The sequence below is a fragment of the Ogataea angusta genome (assembly GCF_019207475.1).
Source record: "Ogataea angusta isolate 61-244 chromosome Unknown 61-244_NODE_3_length_881311_cov_93.026150, whole genome shotgun sequence".
NCBI classification, from domain to species: Eukaryota; Fungi; Ascomycota; class Pichiomycetes; order Pichiales; family Pichiaceae; genus Ogataea; species Ogataea angusta.
Window position 1 is genome coordinate 597,152 of NW_025065217.1, and position 15,023 is coordinate 612,174.

The following is a 15,023-nucleotide window of genomic DNA, read 5'->3' on the forward strand; positions in this document are numbered from 1 at the left end:
AGAATACAGAGTTTAGCCAATGACTTCGAGATAGTTGCTTGGACACATACCTATTTCACCCTTCGAGTTCTTACCTTGCCACCAATTTCCAACGGTGTCTTTGACACGGAAAATGTCGCCTTTCTTGAAGGACAGCTCGTTTATATCGTCAGGGCTAGCGTCATAATCAAATAATCCTCTAACAGTGATAGGATAATCATCTTCCGGCAATGCAGAAGCCCTATTCGTGGTTGAAGCGTTCTCTAGTCCATTGAGTTGCGCAGTGTAGTTTTGAGTATTGAAAGGATTTTCATGTAAGCCCGAATTCTCATTGGAGATGGAATTTCTCTCAGCATAACCCATTGTCTCGTCCTTGTATGGCTCATCGAGAGGTATCTGAGACTGCCCGGCGGCGTTTCTGTTGGATTTCGACCGTTTGGACGACAACATCAAATTCTCGCTGCTCCCGAACGAATCAATATAGGAGATAATTGGTGAGCTAGGCTCCGATCCAAAGTAAAATAGCCACAGTATATTGACAATACACTGAATGATGAAACCCGCGCTGGCAGCCGCTGGGGCTGAGTCGGTGTCGTAAACTAAGTTGTTTGTCGCGTTGGAGTTGTACACGAATGCGACACCGATCGCACATGTTAGGAAAAATCTGTGGTAGTGGAAGGTATTCGTGATGTACAGAACGACAATGACGATCAAGAGCAATAGTTGAAAAACAACTGCCCACCATGCGAACTTCGGGAAACCGCTATTTTGGGTGTTTGTAGCAATACATCCTGCAAAGGTGATGATCCATCCAATAGAGGAAATACCAAAGGTACTGAGAGCAAATGGGTTGAATAGTGACACCGGATTTGATCTTCCCATCGTGTTCAAATAATGAGCGTGTTTATTTTTTTTGATCCGGTATTTATTTTCAAGGTCCCCAAAAAAAAACTCTCAGGGGTTGCAGCAGCCTAAAATACAAAGTCAACGGTGTCGCATAAAACGAGGAGAACAGATTTCTTGTAAGTCTGACCACAATTTCTAGCTATTTTCTGCGGCGTTTTAATGGAGGTTCGGTCACCATTTGATCAGCTCGTGTTCCCCTACGGACGGAGATCAAAAGATTAGCTAGTGCGTCATCCAGTTTTCCATGAATCTTGTCTGCTCTGCGAAGACACCATAGAGCTTCCTCAATTTTTTGAAGCTCTCGTGTTTTGAACAGCAGTAGCTTGGGCAGGAGAAGCTCAAGATATTCCTTTGTAGAGTATTTGATTTTGCCATGGTCCTGGTTGAGGATCTCAAACACCTCATCTGAGAAAAAAGGGGTGTCCCGAAGACCAAAATCAGTAGTTTTCCGCAAAGTTGGACCTGCTAGTGATAAGATTATCGTGGATGTAGCTGGGCCCACACCCCTTAGTTTGCAAACAAATTCCATAGACTTTCTCACTACGCTAATGAATTCACTGTCGTTATCGTGCCCCGAGTCGCAGTAGTCAATTATCACATTGAATGCCTGTTCACTAAATTCTCGAACTTTGTCTGGATCATTGCTTTGAATCAGCTTTGGCAGCGTGGGACGAAATTTTCCTCTGGACAGTTTCCACTCCATGAGCTTCTCCAGTTCAGCCTTTTCAAGCCACATTCTCTGCTTTTTGATGTACCGTGTTCTGAGTATCTCTGGCATAACCTCCCTCCGCCAATTATCTAGATCTTCGAAACTCATGTTGTCAGAGTAGACTTGTTTGCGGCCATTACTAGACAAGTCTCTGATACATGTCTCGTAGAGTCTCTCACGACAACTTAGCAGTGCCTCTTCTGTCTCGGGTTCCATAGGATTTCAATCGCGCCCGTGCACCAATAACACGAAAAATACACGCGTTTTGAAAAATTAACCATGGCCGAAGCTATTTCTAACTGGAAAGAGACCACACAGGGCTCACCAGAGAGGGTAGGGATTTTTGAAAGCGACCCTATAGGTGAACAGAGGCGCGAGGAATACTTCATATGGAAAAAGAATGCGCCACTGCTGTACGACTATATTCAAACTACATCTCTGTTGTGGCCCAGTCTTACAGTCCAATGGTTTCCAGATTTAGAGGATATTGCAGATACAGATTACCAGCAACATCGCTTGTTGCTGGGATCACATTCGAGCGGTTTCAGTAAATGCGAAAGTCTTAATTTGTACGGACTGAAAACGCTCCGGCAATCAGCCAAGCTTGTGGATATCGCAACAGACTATGATCCAATGAAAAATGAGTTCATTGCCAAGCGCAATGACTGGCATGCCACCAAAATGTCGCTGGTACAGAAGATTCCTCACAGAGGAGAGATTAATAGGGCCCGCTACATGCCGCGGAATCCAGACTTAATAGCGACTATCACCAACAAGGGACATTTATATATGTTTGATCGCACCAAGAAACCAAACAACTTTACGGAGGACGAGATTGACGACAGCGACGACTTTTCTGACATCAAGCTGGAGTTTCACCAAAGCGAAGGATGGGGGCTCGACTGGAACAGATACAAAGAAGGAGAATTGGCTTCTGGCTCCTCAGACGGTACGATAGCTTTATGGGATGTTACCAAGTTCAAAAAAAATACTCCTGACAGAAAGTCAGCCCCGACGACTGCCACTGGACTTGAGATCCAGAAACGCAAATACAAGACCTCGACTCTTCGGCCGACTAAGACGGCTGCTGCCCATGATTACGGAGTCAATTGTCTAGAATACCTCTATTTTCACCAGAATCTGATAGGAACGGTGGGGGACGACAAAAAGCTCAAGATTTTCGATACCAGGGCTCACATGAGTTGCGTCAAAGAGGGAACTCTGTCGGACTCTCCGATCAATGTGGTAGCATTCAGTCGAGTCAATGAGTTTGGCTGTGCCATAGGAACCGAAACAGGAAACATCTCTCTCCACGATCTACGACATTTAGAGGCTCCGGTGAGAATAGTCAACAAGTCGCACAATGGAGCGCTCACTTGCGCGTCTTGGAACCCGGACAATGGATCACTACTTGCAACGGGATCTTCGGATGGTACTGTCAAACTATGGGATTGGTCTTGTGACCCAAGTGAAGAATTGCGTTTCGTTCATGGGGGACACATGCTTGGCGTGAATGACCTTGACTGGAACCCGCACGATGCCAATATGCTAGTGAGTTGTTCCGACGACAATTCTGTCCAAGTTTGGAAACCAGCATCAACTATTCTGTAAATCCTGGGTGCAGCCAACCTATGCACGAATAATAAAATTAGGCAGAACTCGTATTTTCTCAAATTAGACTAAGAGCCGGGGTAATCTCAAGTTTTGTTTCAAAGATGAGTTCACTCTTTAGCCGCTCAAAAAATAAGGTTGTAGTTCTCACACTGGCCTGTCTGCTCGTCTTAGGTGTCATGTTCATGGTGCCTAGAGAACCTAACGTTGGGATCCACGAGATCAAGCATTTGACGAAACCGGAGACTGGAAAAGCCCAGGATCCTAGTAACAACCAAGATACCACATCAGACTCCAAATTCGTTCTCGAAAGCAATCAACCAGGGTCTATAGTTCCACAAGATAGCACCAGTGCGAAAAAGGAAGAACAGGAGATAGAGGATCGCGAGGAGATCAAGGCAATTTCAAAGGAGTTATCAAAATTAGATAATGAAGGCGCAGGCTCGTCGGAGGTGAACAAAGAAAAAGGTCACCTTGGTGACAAGTTGGAGAAGGAGGGTGATTCAACTGAAACAAAGAATAGAGAAGCAGTAAAAGAAGGGGAAACGATTGTCAAGGATGAGCATATAAAGGTGTTTGATGAGCCCGCTTCAAAAAAGGAAGAGCCTGAGGAAACACCGCTGCTGGCCTACAAAAAATCCGACGATATTTCATTCACATCATCAGAGCAGAGCCGCAACTTGAATGATCGTAACAAAGAATACCAAGCAGGATCAAAGCCCAAGTCCAACCCAGATCCCACCAAGAAACAGGCTAAGGCAGACTCGAGAAGGCCTAAAAATTTGGGCAAAATCAGCGACAACAGAGTTTTGGGCACGGAAGATGGCCCACCAGGCTCAAAAAGAATGACTCAAAGACTGAGGTAGTACACTATTTACGTTTTATTTCTACCGCATTTTTCTCATCTTTTTCAACACTCATTTAATTCTACTACACCTTTTCTGCACCACTTAGACGCACCGCTGCACCATACTTTTGAAGTTTGGTCAACAAAGAATCCCCGTTTTTGATAAGTGCGTGATACTGGTTGTTTTTGTTGTCAGGCCTATTCGTCTCGACAATACCATTCACTTTGTCTATGATGCAATTGATTTTTTTATTAGGAATGAACTTGCAGAGATCTTGATCCAAAAAGTCCTCGGAAACGCCAAAACTTTCCGCCATTGATTTAAGCGACAAAGACTTGTAGCTTTCTAACAATTGAGAGTATGCCTTACATCTGATTTCTCTCATGTAGAAATTAGTGTGAGGACGCAAATATTTATTTTTCACCAAAATCTCATCATGCGTCTTGATCAAATTTGGGAAGAAATCTTGATACTCACAGTAGTACAACGACTTGATTAGATTGTAAATCGAAGCTAACTCGGGAGAGCTAGAACCGATAGTTAGAATTTCTGGCGATTCGATCAGCTTCTTACGCAAGTCTGGTCTTTCCAAAGATATAGCACCGCAGATCAGTGAATATTGAGCCACCTGCTCATAGGTGGATATCTCAGTGGATGTGAAGGTAGCCAGTGAATCAATCAAGAGTTTGGATGCCTCTTCAAACTTCCTAGTAGACATCAGGTAAATTCCCAAGTACGTCTTGTACCGATTTCGTCTCTCCCAATCTCCACCCTTCTCAATTAAAATATTGGCTTCGTCTAGGTATTTCTTCGTGAACAGTTTATCATCGAAGAAGAATCCAATTCTTGCAATGGTCAAAACCAAGTCGATTTTTGAGCCTGTAGATGGTGCCAGCTCGAAAGTTTTTTGATAGGTGGTAAGCGCGTTGGTTTTGTCACCAATCGCAGCATAATACTCTAGAAGGTCTGTCCAAACTTTCAAAATCTCCAATTCTCCTTCATCGTCCTCTGCAAGCTTCTCTAGCTGCTTTTTCAAGTCAGAAACTGTCTCTGTGTTCTGCTGAGTCAATTTATCATATAAGTCTTTGTCAAACTTGAGTCCTGGTATCTTCAATTCATTGGTTATGTAGTCATAGTAAGGAGCCATTTGCTGTTCCTTGATTTGTTCAAGGATTCTGTACACAAGCTCATCGTCTCCAAAGCCTTGCTGAACAAGGTAAACATTTTGTGCAACCTCAAAATCGGGAATTCTGCGAACTCCAGACGACAATGTATCGATAATCATATCTGTAAGTATGTTTTTTTGGTTCGCCACCGGTATTTATTTTACGAGACCCTCCACATCCTTACATCTTTTTAGTACTCATATTCTTTAGTCTTTCATAGCATGGATTTGGCCTTAAATCATGATCTTCTAGACTTCCAGCACATACTCAATGATCTTCAATACAACTTGTATGAGTTCAAGCACTTGAAGATAACAAAAGACACGGACTTGGAGTTTATCCGTCTAGACACTCAGGCTAAAACAACAGAACTGTACGAAAAACTAGAAGAGCTCGAAAACATCATAGCAGCGAAACTTGATTGCGTGTCTGGAGATACGTACAAGAACACAGAGTATCAGTTCGCACTACTTAAGGAGCGTTTTTTTGATGTGAGAGTGGACTTCAGAGAGTTATTGCTGTCCTCAAAATCTTGGACAGTGCAAGACGAAGAAGAGCAAATTGATGAGCTGACGAACGAGCCCATTTTGGATGATCATAACCTAAAAAAACTCACAAAGGAAGAACAGCTGCTGGACAAGAACTCGGCTCTTACGAATAAACTACAAAGTGTAAATCAGTTGCTACAGTCATCACTTTTGGCCAGTGAAATGAATATCTCAGATCTTGCACATTCAACAAACTCCCTGACAAACCTATCGAGCAAGTACAGTTATTTCACAGACGTTCTTGTTAGGTCAAACAAATTGGTGAGGACTATCAATGAGTCAAGTTCCAAAGAAAGAAAACAGATTTACAGCTCTTTATATATCTTCTGTACAGTCTGCATTTGGATACTATACAAAAGGATCTTTCGAAAACCGATCAGATTGTTCATCTGGCTACTATACAAGACTTTGACTGCGATTTTCTGGGGCGCAACTTCATTCAAAGCAAAAGATCCAATTGTGGAACTGACAGCATCCATGAGGGATACGATGATGGCAGTCACTGCCACGTTCTCGGAACCGAACAGATCAACGGAATTTGAAACAGCGACATCAACCATCAGATCTATGCTCAAAGATGAGCTTTAATAGTCATCACCCCTTGAAACAACCTCTTTTCTTGTTGGATGCAACAAAATTGTATGCTCGTATTGTGCCGTATAACAACCTTTAACGTCAACAAGCGGGGGATGCTCTGTGATTAATCCCGCCCTGCACAACTGGTTCAATGCTAATAAATATTTTTCCTCGCCAATCCGATCAAGATATCTGCGACAGAACGGCAAAGAGCCGAAGTTCTTGTCAATAGCCTGCATCAACTTCTTGGCCCTATCGAGTCTAATAGGGGCATTAGGAGGTGCGTCCAAATTCTTCATATAGTGCGAGCATTCGCCGCCATGAACAACATAGCCTTTGCCTGTTGATCCAAACGTCTCAATGGCAAATGTCTCTCCTTCTTCCATCTTAGTTGTGTCACCGTTCTTCACGATAGGCACAGACTTTCCACCATGAATTTGGTACGGTTTGATGTTGTGTCCTTGCAAGTTTCTTATGCATTTAACAGGATAAACTTTTCCGTCAAGTTCAACTTCGTAGCTCTCCATCACTTCTTCGACTGCCTCTCCGACATCCGTCATTCTCACATCAATTCCAGCGGTCTTAATACCAGTGTTTGTGGCCTCCTTCACTGCGTCCAGCAAAGGGTCGTATCTCTCGTTGAAAGTCTGAGTCCAGGCACAATCAATAATATGTCCGTTAACATGAACACCAAAGTCAACCTTCATAACGTCGTCGTATTGAAGAACAACTTTGTCCCCAGCATTAGGTGTGTAATGTGCAGCACAATGGTTGAGAGACACACCGCAAGGAAATCCCATTCCTCCCTTTAAACTATCGTCCGTACCGCTGTAGGCCCTGACACTATTCTCAATTGACTCCGCCACTTCAGTCATTGTCATTCCAGGTTTAATGTTCTTTTGAGCGGTCTGTCTCACTCTTCTATGAATCTCTGCTCCTTTTCTAAACTCATTCCATTTGTTGTTGGCCTGACGATCTAAATATCTTTTCTCCTCGTCAGTGACCCTCTTCAAGTTCTCTTCGCTTCCGGTATACTCTTGCCACTCTCCTTCAGGGAACACACCGTCGGGGAAGAACTGATTGATACCGCCCTTTTTCTTTTTGTTATTCTTCTTCTTCTTCTTTTTCTTCTCCCCGTTGTTGCTCTCCACAGCTAATTCATTCAAGTTATCCTCACCAGCAGGTTCTTCAAGAGCTACCTTTTCAATTTGGTTGGCTAATTTATTTGGCTCTGTACTCATGACTCTCTTGAAAATCGCCTTAAAATATTTTTTTCCAATATTTCTTCTTGTTAGCACCAACTACAGAGTTTGAAGAAAAAAATTAATACCCGTATTCCTCCTGTAATGATGCTCGGTATTTTACGTCCTAAAGTACTTGGAAGAGCACCACATGCTCTTAGATATAACTCGTCAAGCCCAAAAACAGATCCTTTGGCTATTCTAAGTGGAATCAATAAAAACGAACAGACAGGCTCTGGCACCAAAACATCGTTCTTGGGACAGAGCAGTTTTTCCGTGAGTGGAGCTTTTAAAGAGCCAAACTGCCTTGAATATGCTACCAAGCTCCCTCTTGATGGAGCACATGCCGGACGCTCCATCATGGTCAAAAAAGGAGACCTCATGAGAAGTATCAAGAGATTGGAGGTAATGGCCCAATCCACCAAGCTCAGAAGCACATATTACGAACAGAGATTTTACTTGAAACCAAGCAAGAGGAAGTTACAGCAAAGAATCAAAACCAAGAAAACCCGCTTTGATGCCGGGGTTAGAAAATTACTGGGTGTGGTGCGGAACGCTGTTAGAAAAGGATATTAAGGTTTGTATGTACATAGGAAAAATCTTATTAAATTATCTATTTGATTATGGTTCAGCTGAATAGCTCACACGGAGGCGCGACAATGCGTTCCGGTACCATCAACCTCATGAACACTATCCTGGGGGCCGGTCTTCTTAGTGTGCCCTATGCCATCAAATGCGACGGTGTGTTATTGGGAGTGCTGTTCGTCTTGTTTTCGGCATTCACATCTGGTCTTGGTCTATACCTTTTGGCGATATCAGCTTCGTACACGATACCAGGCCATGCGTCATTTTTTTCTCTGTCGAAGCTCACGGTGCCCCAGCTTGGGATTGTCTTTGACCTTGCGATCGCTATCAAATGTTTTGGTGTAGCTTGTTCCTATTTGATTGTGGTAGGGGACCTCATGCCTCAAATCATGGATTCCATTTGCTCGGATCATACCCTGCAAACTCATCCTTGGGTACTAAGCCGAACATTGTGGATTACGTTGTTTCTGGCTGCCATATTGCCTCTTGTCTACAAAAGAAAGCTGGACTCTCTCAAGACTGCATCGCTTGTTGCTCTTTCTTCAGTTGGGTACTTGGTAATATTAGTCGTGGTCCATTTCGTGCACATATGGAGTGGAGGAAAGGAAGATATTATTAAAGGACCTGTTCACTTACTGAAGCCAAATTCAGTGGTTGCTATTCTGTCTTCATTTCCAATTCTCGTATTCGGATTTACGTGCCATCAAAATCAATTAGGGATTATCAACGAGCTTCACGATCGATCCTTAGCCAGTGTTACCAAAATGAATATTGTATCAATCGGTTCAGCGTGTCTTCTTTATATCATTGTTGGTCTTTCTGGCTATCTTACATTCGGGGATACTGTGTCTGGGAATATAATTGCCATGTACCCAAACTCAGCTTCATCTACAATTGGAAGGATTGCCATCGTGATCCTCGTCACTCTAAGCTATCCGTTACAGTCAAATCCGGCTAGGGCCTCAATAAATCACGTCGCTTACTACATAAATGACTCAAACTTGGCAAATTCCATACGGTCTCTGTCAAGATCCACGACTAGCTCAACACTCATGACCGCGGAAGAGCGTCGAAATCTAATATCCCAGGCTTCACCTCTGAATGGAACAGCCCTTTTCGATGACTCGTTCGCCACAGACGAGGAAAATGAAGGTGATCATTATGTGGAACTCACAAACACAAAACTTGTAGTGATCACTACAACAATCGTCGTTTCATCCTACATTGTTGCCATCACAGTCAAGTCGCTTGCTCACGTGCTAGCGATTGTGGGTTCCACAGGTTCAACATCCATCTCTTTTATTCTGCCAGGATTTTTCGCATACAAACTGATCGGAGAAGATAGCGCTCGGCTGTCTACAAAGGAATGGATATTAAAGTACTCAGGATTGTTGTTGCTTGTTTGGGGATTCATCGTGATGACGATATGCTTGTCTGCTACTCTTTTGTTGGGGACGACTCATTAATCGAGCTGTGTACGCAAATACATTTTCGTGTTACATAAATTAATTCCATGCTTTTAGGAATCATGGCCAGTAGTTTCAACATCTTCCTCGTCTTCCAAGCTTTCCAAGGCTTCTTTAATCAAATGTGAGCCCTTAGGATCCAGGTTCAAAGCTATAGTGAATTGTTTAATAGCATCGTTTTTCCGTCCGTAGATCCTGTAGAGTTTTCCGAGCAAGAAATGGACGGAAGCCTCATCTGGAGCCAGATTCTCAAGTTTCTCAAAATCCTTGAGGGCCATGTCGTATCTTTTTAGTGAAATCAAGGCTTGAGCCTTTTTGAACAATGCCAGCATTGACAAAGGCTGTAGACGAGATGCAAAGATATATTGTCTTAAAGCTTGCTCTTTCTTGCCCAATTTCTCAAGAACCATCCCCACACAGCATATAAGAATCACATTCACTGGATTTATCTCAACAGCCTTCCGGAAATGAAACTCTGCTTTTCGGAAATCTCCTAACTTCAGATAAACCATACCAATTCCGTAGAATGCATTATAGTGTCTTTTGTCGAGCAGTATCGCGTGTCTAAAGCATTCCAGTGCATTCTCAAATGCATCATTAGACAAATATTCATGGCCTTGTAAAGTATAAGAGTATGCAAAGTTTTTGTCCACTTGATTGGCTTTCTGGAAACATTTTATTGCCTCATCTGGTTCTCGATTCAGCGAGAATAAGTTCCCCACAGCAATCCAAGCCTCTGGCGAGTCTTTGGAGATTTCATGGAGCTCGTGCGAAAGGAAACTTAGATCCATTTCCTTATGTAAATGCCATAATAATGTAGAATAGTATTCCATCTCCTCGATCCGCGTTCTGTCAAGCTGGCGCAATTTGATGAAATAATTTTCGGCTTCCTCATAATTCACAATCTCAAAATGTAAACGTCCTAGCTTTCCCAGAACCCAGGGAGTGTTCCTTTCATTATCTGGAAGCGAGTCAAATATTCTGATTGCTTTGAAACAGTCATAAAAACACATTGCTTTGAAGCCTTTCGCAAGTTTAGCGTAAGTTGCCAGAAGTTGTTGGTCATTTGATCTCTGAAGAATGTCTGGTTTTGTCTCGTTCCCCACTGCACCAGTATTTGAGAATGTTGAGCCAATGACTCGCTTGTTCCCGGCTCCCTCACGTTTGGAATTCTGTGAGCCTGTTGTAGATGCCCCCGTCACTCCACTTGTCGCGGTGATGTTCGAATCTGTAAGTGTATTCAAGGGATGCCCCAATAGCCTTGATGTGATAGATGCTGAATTTCTTGAAGACTTCCGGCGTATGGAGTCTGTTGGGGCTGATGGATGTTTGAATCCCTCAAAATTGGAGCTCTTTGCAGCTTTTCGATTTGGGGCGTCTGGCACTTGCAATTGTTTTACCCTGGGAGTCGCCAACATCGTATGATTTTGCTGCTCTGGCGTCTGCGCAACACTTCCACCGTTTGCTGACCCAGTGCTTGAATGTGCCGGAGTCTTGAAAAAAGGTCTGCTGTCGGATTTCTGATCAGGGAAACCAAAACCTCCCTTTTTCTGATCTCCAGATGTAGGTTGTACATTCTTAAATAGTGATCCTGAAATCTCATCAATGGTATTCACTTTGTAAATAGAGTTCACTTTGACTTTCACGCCCATTTTGCATAACTCTTCAAATGCTTCGAACATGTAGGGATTGATGTTGAGGACTTGAGAGTAGTTCAGCGCACTGCGTCTTACGTCTCCAACAGAGGCATAGAGCTTAGCCAAAAGAATGTAGCAGGCCACATTATCTGGCATATATCTGGAATCGGTCTCATCCGCTCGACTGAGCTGAGACCAGAGGGGTAAGGTTCTCGTTAGCGCTGATATGCCGTCAGATTCGCACTTTAGTTCCAAACACGATTTTGCAAACATATATGAGCAGCCAACATGCTGTACGCTATAACCGGCTGTCAGATTGTAGGCCGTTTTGTAGCGTTTGCGTTTGTATAGCACTAACGCATAGAGATGAATGCTGTCTAAGTTATTAGGATTTTGAGCAATAAGTCGTTCAGACGTGAATTCAGCAGTTGATAGAAGGTCATAATCTAGCGAGTACAATATATTGGCTCGAAGTTGTCGTATTGTTTGATCCGCGACACTCATTATCTCTGTGTACTTGTATGACTAAGCAAGTGGCAGCGAGTTCGCTATTTCTTTTGAAATGAACGTACTCTTGCTATTCCTCAGACGATTTGCTACCTAATTGCAGGCACAGACCGTGAACTTCAACTAAAAAACCACGGCAAATCAATGTTTGTAAACAAGCGTTCCCGCAAAATACAGATCCAAAAAATATTATCAAAAATCTTCGGTGACGTCGATTATGCCGTCGATCGACTTTTGATCGGAGGATGGAAGCATGCTATAATTACTTGTGTGCTCGTCTACAGTCTCGTGTCAAGGATAGATCTATCCTGGTATTTTAGCAAATAACTGTAATTCTACAGCCGTGGAAGTATAACAATTAGAGAAATATGCAGATTTTCAAGGCGTCACATATTATTCTTCAGTCTGGCCAAGGTTTCAAACAAGTCGTTAGTCTGATCCTGATTATTGTTGCTGCCGGAATTGTTGGAATTACTAGGCTGAGAAGGCTGATTTAGCGAACCAGAGTATGATGGTGCAGGTGGAGCGTTACCCGGTGCAGAGTTCTGCAATTGATTTAAGAGGCCGGATAAGGCGTTTCCTTGCGGCATCGAGGTTTGTTGGTTACTTCCAGGTTGTTGGGTTTGCATCTGTTGCATCAAGGACAAGACATTTTGTAAAGTTGCAGGGTCCATATTTTGCATAGTCTGTAATAGTTGTGCCTGATTTCCCTGTGTTTGAGGTGGAGGAACTTGTGGCATACCCATAGGCTGATACAGTTGCTGCTGATAACCTGGATAGGAAGGAGCAAATCCCACATTACTTGGTATACCATACGGAGCAGGTGGAGGAGTTGGCGCGCCATACCCTGGACGGGGCACAAAAGGTTGTGCGTTGCTTCCAGTGGCATAAGCTGTAGGATACTGATGGTTGTATCTGGAATTGCCGTACCTTCCAGATCCAGAGTTCTGTTGATGTTGTTGTTTACCGTTGCGCGTGCTGTACAGAGCTTGGTTGCTGGTTTTCGACTGGCGATTTTGGCCACCATTGTTTTGTCTCGAGCGGCCTCTCGATTGATGCTCCCGCGGAGTGGAAGCAAAACGTTTAGCTTTTGCACTTAGAATCAATTCGATGGCCTCATTGATGGAGATTTCGGAGTACTCGTCGAATCTAATGCCACCATCGGAGGTTTTCTCGTAGATCATCATGTCTAGCTTATCGTGATGAGGAATCACAACTGCTAGAACGCCTTTGTATGCGGCAGAGGTGCTTGCTTCTTGAGGAACTTGCGAGACGGGCAAATCGAAGTGCTCAGTTTCCAAAGCTAATCCATCCTGCTTGAGTCTTTTCAGTATTTTGTTATTGAACTCTGCCGTCGAATCGTTTGAGGTGATGACCTTAACTTCCGTTTCATTGATCGGAGACCTAGACCGATTTTTGTTGTGGCCACCATCTGGAGATCTGGATCTCCCTCTGTTATTTTTTGATGAACCGGTATTCTTTCCTTGCTGCTCCATGGCTCTTTGGATCTGGTGCTTTGAGACCTGCAAGTGCATGAATCTGTTATGAAGCGGAACGTTTTTTTCGCCTTCGATAGCCCGTGAACACTCTTCCGCCTTGGCGTATTGCACAAAGCCGAAACCTTGTTTAAGGTTCACTTGTTTCACTTCGCCATAAGGGTGGAAGATTCTGTAGACGTCTTCTTTGCTTAAAGTGTTAACAGCAAGATTTCCGATAAATAGCCGCGACCCAATAGGGAAATTATCCCATTTACCACTGCTCAGGGCCGTGTCCTCATCGCGCAGATATTGTTCGTAGCTTGACCGTTCTTCCGAAGACATTGGCTGAGTGATGTCGGGTCTCAAACAAAATGGATTGATAGGCACCAGTACCTGGAACGTCTCTCCAGGACGCATTTGGGGTTTGTTATAAGACGTTGTTGCTCCAAAGTTCACTCGAACATTCACATGCGAATTATTGGCCTTATTGTATTCGGCAAGTAGTCTCCGTTCTTTGTCTGCCGGAGTCAGCCGTTGGAATTCAGAATCGTTCAGTAACGAACTGCTCAAGAAAAACTTGATCACGTCATTAAACAAAGGAACGTCCACGTCTTCACCATTTGCCGATGTGGGCGGCGAATCAGGTCTGGCATCTTCCAACGAGTTCTCTGTCTTCGTTTCCACTTCTTCCCCTTGATCTTGTTTTTCTTCGTCACTGACTTCAAGTTCCGGTTGAGTGTCCTGAGTGTCTTCTGTTGACTCCGCTGTCACAACTGGCTCGGGAACTGGTTTTGTAGTATCCTCCGCCTGCTCAATTTCGGGCGGAGTGGCAGACTCATTTGCGTCTTCTTCATATGTTGCCTCTGGGTTGTACTCATCTTCTTCAGGTGAGCTTACCGACGGCTTTGCCTGTGCTTCGGACTGACTTTGAGTGTGCAAGTTCTCGTTGTAGTCTTCGTGTCGTTCAGTGGCTCCAACATCTTCGGTGACATTGGCTACGTCTGTTTCGGGATTCAAATGTTCGCCGCTAGAGCCGTCATGTAGGTCTGATCTCTCCTCAGAGGTTTCCGGGTCATTAAAGTTAGCCTCCGGAGAATAGTCCGATTGGGCTTCTTCGTCGCTCATCAATAAATAATAAAATGGTTTTCTCGGGGAGAAAAAAAAACTTTACACCTGAGAGGATAGCCAGTAAGAGCTGGAGCAATGAACGTGTAATGAATATATTATACAGTTGCAAGTATGTACACAAACTGACCATAATCGAGTTGCTAGGGGTTTTAAACACTCACCAATATCTTGGATCAGACCCACATCTGTCCAATTTATATAAACATGTCTTTTCGAAAGCTAGGCTTCCAAAAGGTCGGCATGTTCACCGAATGTAGTGGCGAAGCTAAAAGTCTAGGTATTGACCGCTTGCAGTGCTTGATAACCATAACCATATACCAATGATACAGCGGTACCACATGACAATATATGGAGAATCAGTGTCACCAATTCCAGATCTGCCTTGTGCAGTGCCAGTAATATAATGGCGTTGTTTCTCTGTGATGTTACTGATGGCACAAAATCATGTTTTTGAATGCTGCCTTAATGTTTAAGGTCTTTCTCTTTTTTGAGCATCTGTTCTCTGATGTGACCTGGAATCTCGCTTTCACTATTCACGCTTCTGTCCACGGGGCACGACACAACGCTATTGGCAGCAACGATGCTGAAAGCTACTAGGAATGTAGTTGAGAATATGGAACGTGAGATTCTGGTCCTAT

The 15,023-nt window shown here is 43.6% G+C and overlaps 11 protein-coding genes across 11 annotated transcripts; 5 read left to right on the forward strand and 6 right to left on the reverse strand.

Moving 5' to 3' along the window:
- Window positions 1–12: 12 nt before the first annotated feature.
- KL928_001806 (uncharacterized protein) lies at window positions 13–861 on the reverse strand (the record flags this gene model as incomplete). The annotated part of the gene is made up of 1 exon (XM_043202212.1): window positions 13–861. The coding sequence occupies one exon, from the start codon at window positions 859–861 to the stop codon at window positions 13–15; it is 849 nt and encodes a 282-aa protein (XP_043061083.1).
- Window positions 862–1,024: 163 nt separating this feature from the next.
- On the reverse strand, window positions 1,025–1,810 carry KL928_001807 (uncharacterized protein; the record flags this gene model as incomplete). The annotated part of the gene is made up of 1 exon (XM_043202213.1): window positions 1,025–1,810. The coding sequence occupies one exon, from the start codon at window positions 1,808–1,810 to the stop codon at window positions 1,025–1,027; it is 786 nt and encodes a 261-aa protein (XP_043061084.1).
- A 63-nt stretch (window positions 1,811–1,873) lies between these two features.
- Window positions 1,874–3,205, forward strand: KL928_001808 (uncharacterized protein; the record flags this gene model as incomplete). Its single annotated transcript, XM_043202214.1, has 1 exon — window positions 1,874–3,205. One exon carries the CDS (start codon window positions 1,874–1,876, stop codon window positions 3,203–3,205), a length of 1,332 nt encoding a protein of 443 aa, XP_043061085.1.
- Window positions 3,206–3,384: 179 nt separating this feature from the next.
- KL928_001809 (uncharacterized protein) lies at window positions 3,385–4,071 on the forward strand (the record flags this gene model as incomplete). Its single annotated transcript, XM_043202215.1, has 1 exon — window positions 3,385–4,071. The coding sequence occupies one exon, from the start codon at window positions 3,385–3,387 to the stop codon at window positions 4,069–4,071; it is 687 nt and encodes a 228-aa protein (XP_043061086.1).
- Window positions 4,072–4,135: 64 nt separating this feature from the next.
- Window positions 4,136–5,338, reverse strand: KL928_001810 (uncharacterized protein; the record flags this gene model as incomplete). The annotated part of the gene is made up of 1 exon (XM_043202217.1): window positions 4,136–5,338. One exon carries the CDS (start codon window positions 5,336–5,338, stop codon window positions 4,136–4,138), a length of 1,203 nt encoding a protein of 400 aa, XP_043061087.1.
- Window positions 5,339–5,440: 102 nt separating this feature from the next.
- KL928_001811 (uncharacterized protein) lies at window positions 5,441–6,309 on the forward strand (the record flags this gene model as incomplete). The annotated part of the gene is made up of 2 exons (XM_043202218.1): window positions 5,441–5,985; window positions 6,060–6,309. 2 exons carry the CDS (start codon window positions 5,441–5,443, stop codon window positions 6,307–6,309), a joined length of 795 nt encoding a protein of 264 aa, XP_043061088.1.
- Window positions 6,310–6,351: 42 nt separating this feature from the next.
- On the reverse strand, window positions 6,352–7,584 carry KL928_001812 (uncharacterized protein; the record flags this gene model as incomplete). Its single annotated transcript, XM_043202219.1, has 1 exon — window positions 6,352–7,584. One exon carries the CDS (start codon window positions 7,582–7,584, stop codon window positions 6,352–6,354), a length of 1,233 nt encoding a protein of 410 aa, XP_043061089.1.
- A 105-nt stretch (window positions 7,585–7,689) lies between these two features.
- Window positions 7,690–8,160, forward strand: KL928_001813 (uncharacterized protein; the record flags this gene model as incomplete). Its single annotated transcript, XM_043202220.1, has 1 exon — window positions 7,690–8,160. One exon carries the CDS (start codon window positions 7,690–7,692, stop codon window positions 8,158–8,160), a length of 471 nt encoding a protein of 156 aa, XP_043061090.1.
- A 47-nt stretch (window positions 8,161–8,207) lies between these two features.
- Window positions 8,208–9,635, forward strand: KL928_001814 (uncharacterized protein; the record flags this gene model as incomplete). The annotated part of the gene is made up of 1 exon (XM_043202221.1): window positions 8,208–9,635. The coding sequence occupies one exon, from the start codon at window positions 8,208–8,210 to the stop codon at window positions 9,633–9,635; it is 1,428 nt and encodes a 475-aa protein (XP_043061091.1).
- A 53-nt stretch (window positions 9,636–9,688) lies between these two features.
- KL928_001815 (uncharacterized protein) lies at window positions 9,689–11,776 on the reverse strand (the record flags this gene model as incomplete). The annotated part of the gene is made up of 1 exon (XM_043202222.1): window positions 9,689–11,776. The coding sequence occupies one exon, from the start codon at window positions 11,774–11,776 to the stop codon at window positions 9,689–9,691; it is 2,088 nt and encodes a 695-aa protein (XP_043061092.1).
- Window positions 11,777–12,165: 389 nt separating this feature from the next.
- Window positions 12,166–14,382, reverse strand: KL928_001816 (uncharacterized protein; the record flags this gene model as incomplete). The annotated part of the gene is made up of 1 exon (XM_043202223.1): window positions 12,166–14,382. The coding sequence occupies one exon, from the start codon at window positions 14,380–14,382 to the stop codon at window positions 12,166–12,168; it is 2,217 nt and encodes a 738-aa protein (XP_043061093.1).
- Window positions 14,383–15,023: the final 641 nt, after the last annotated feature.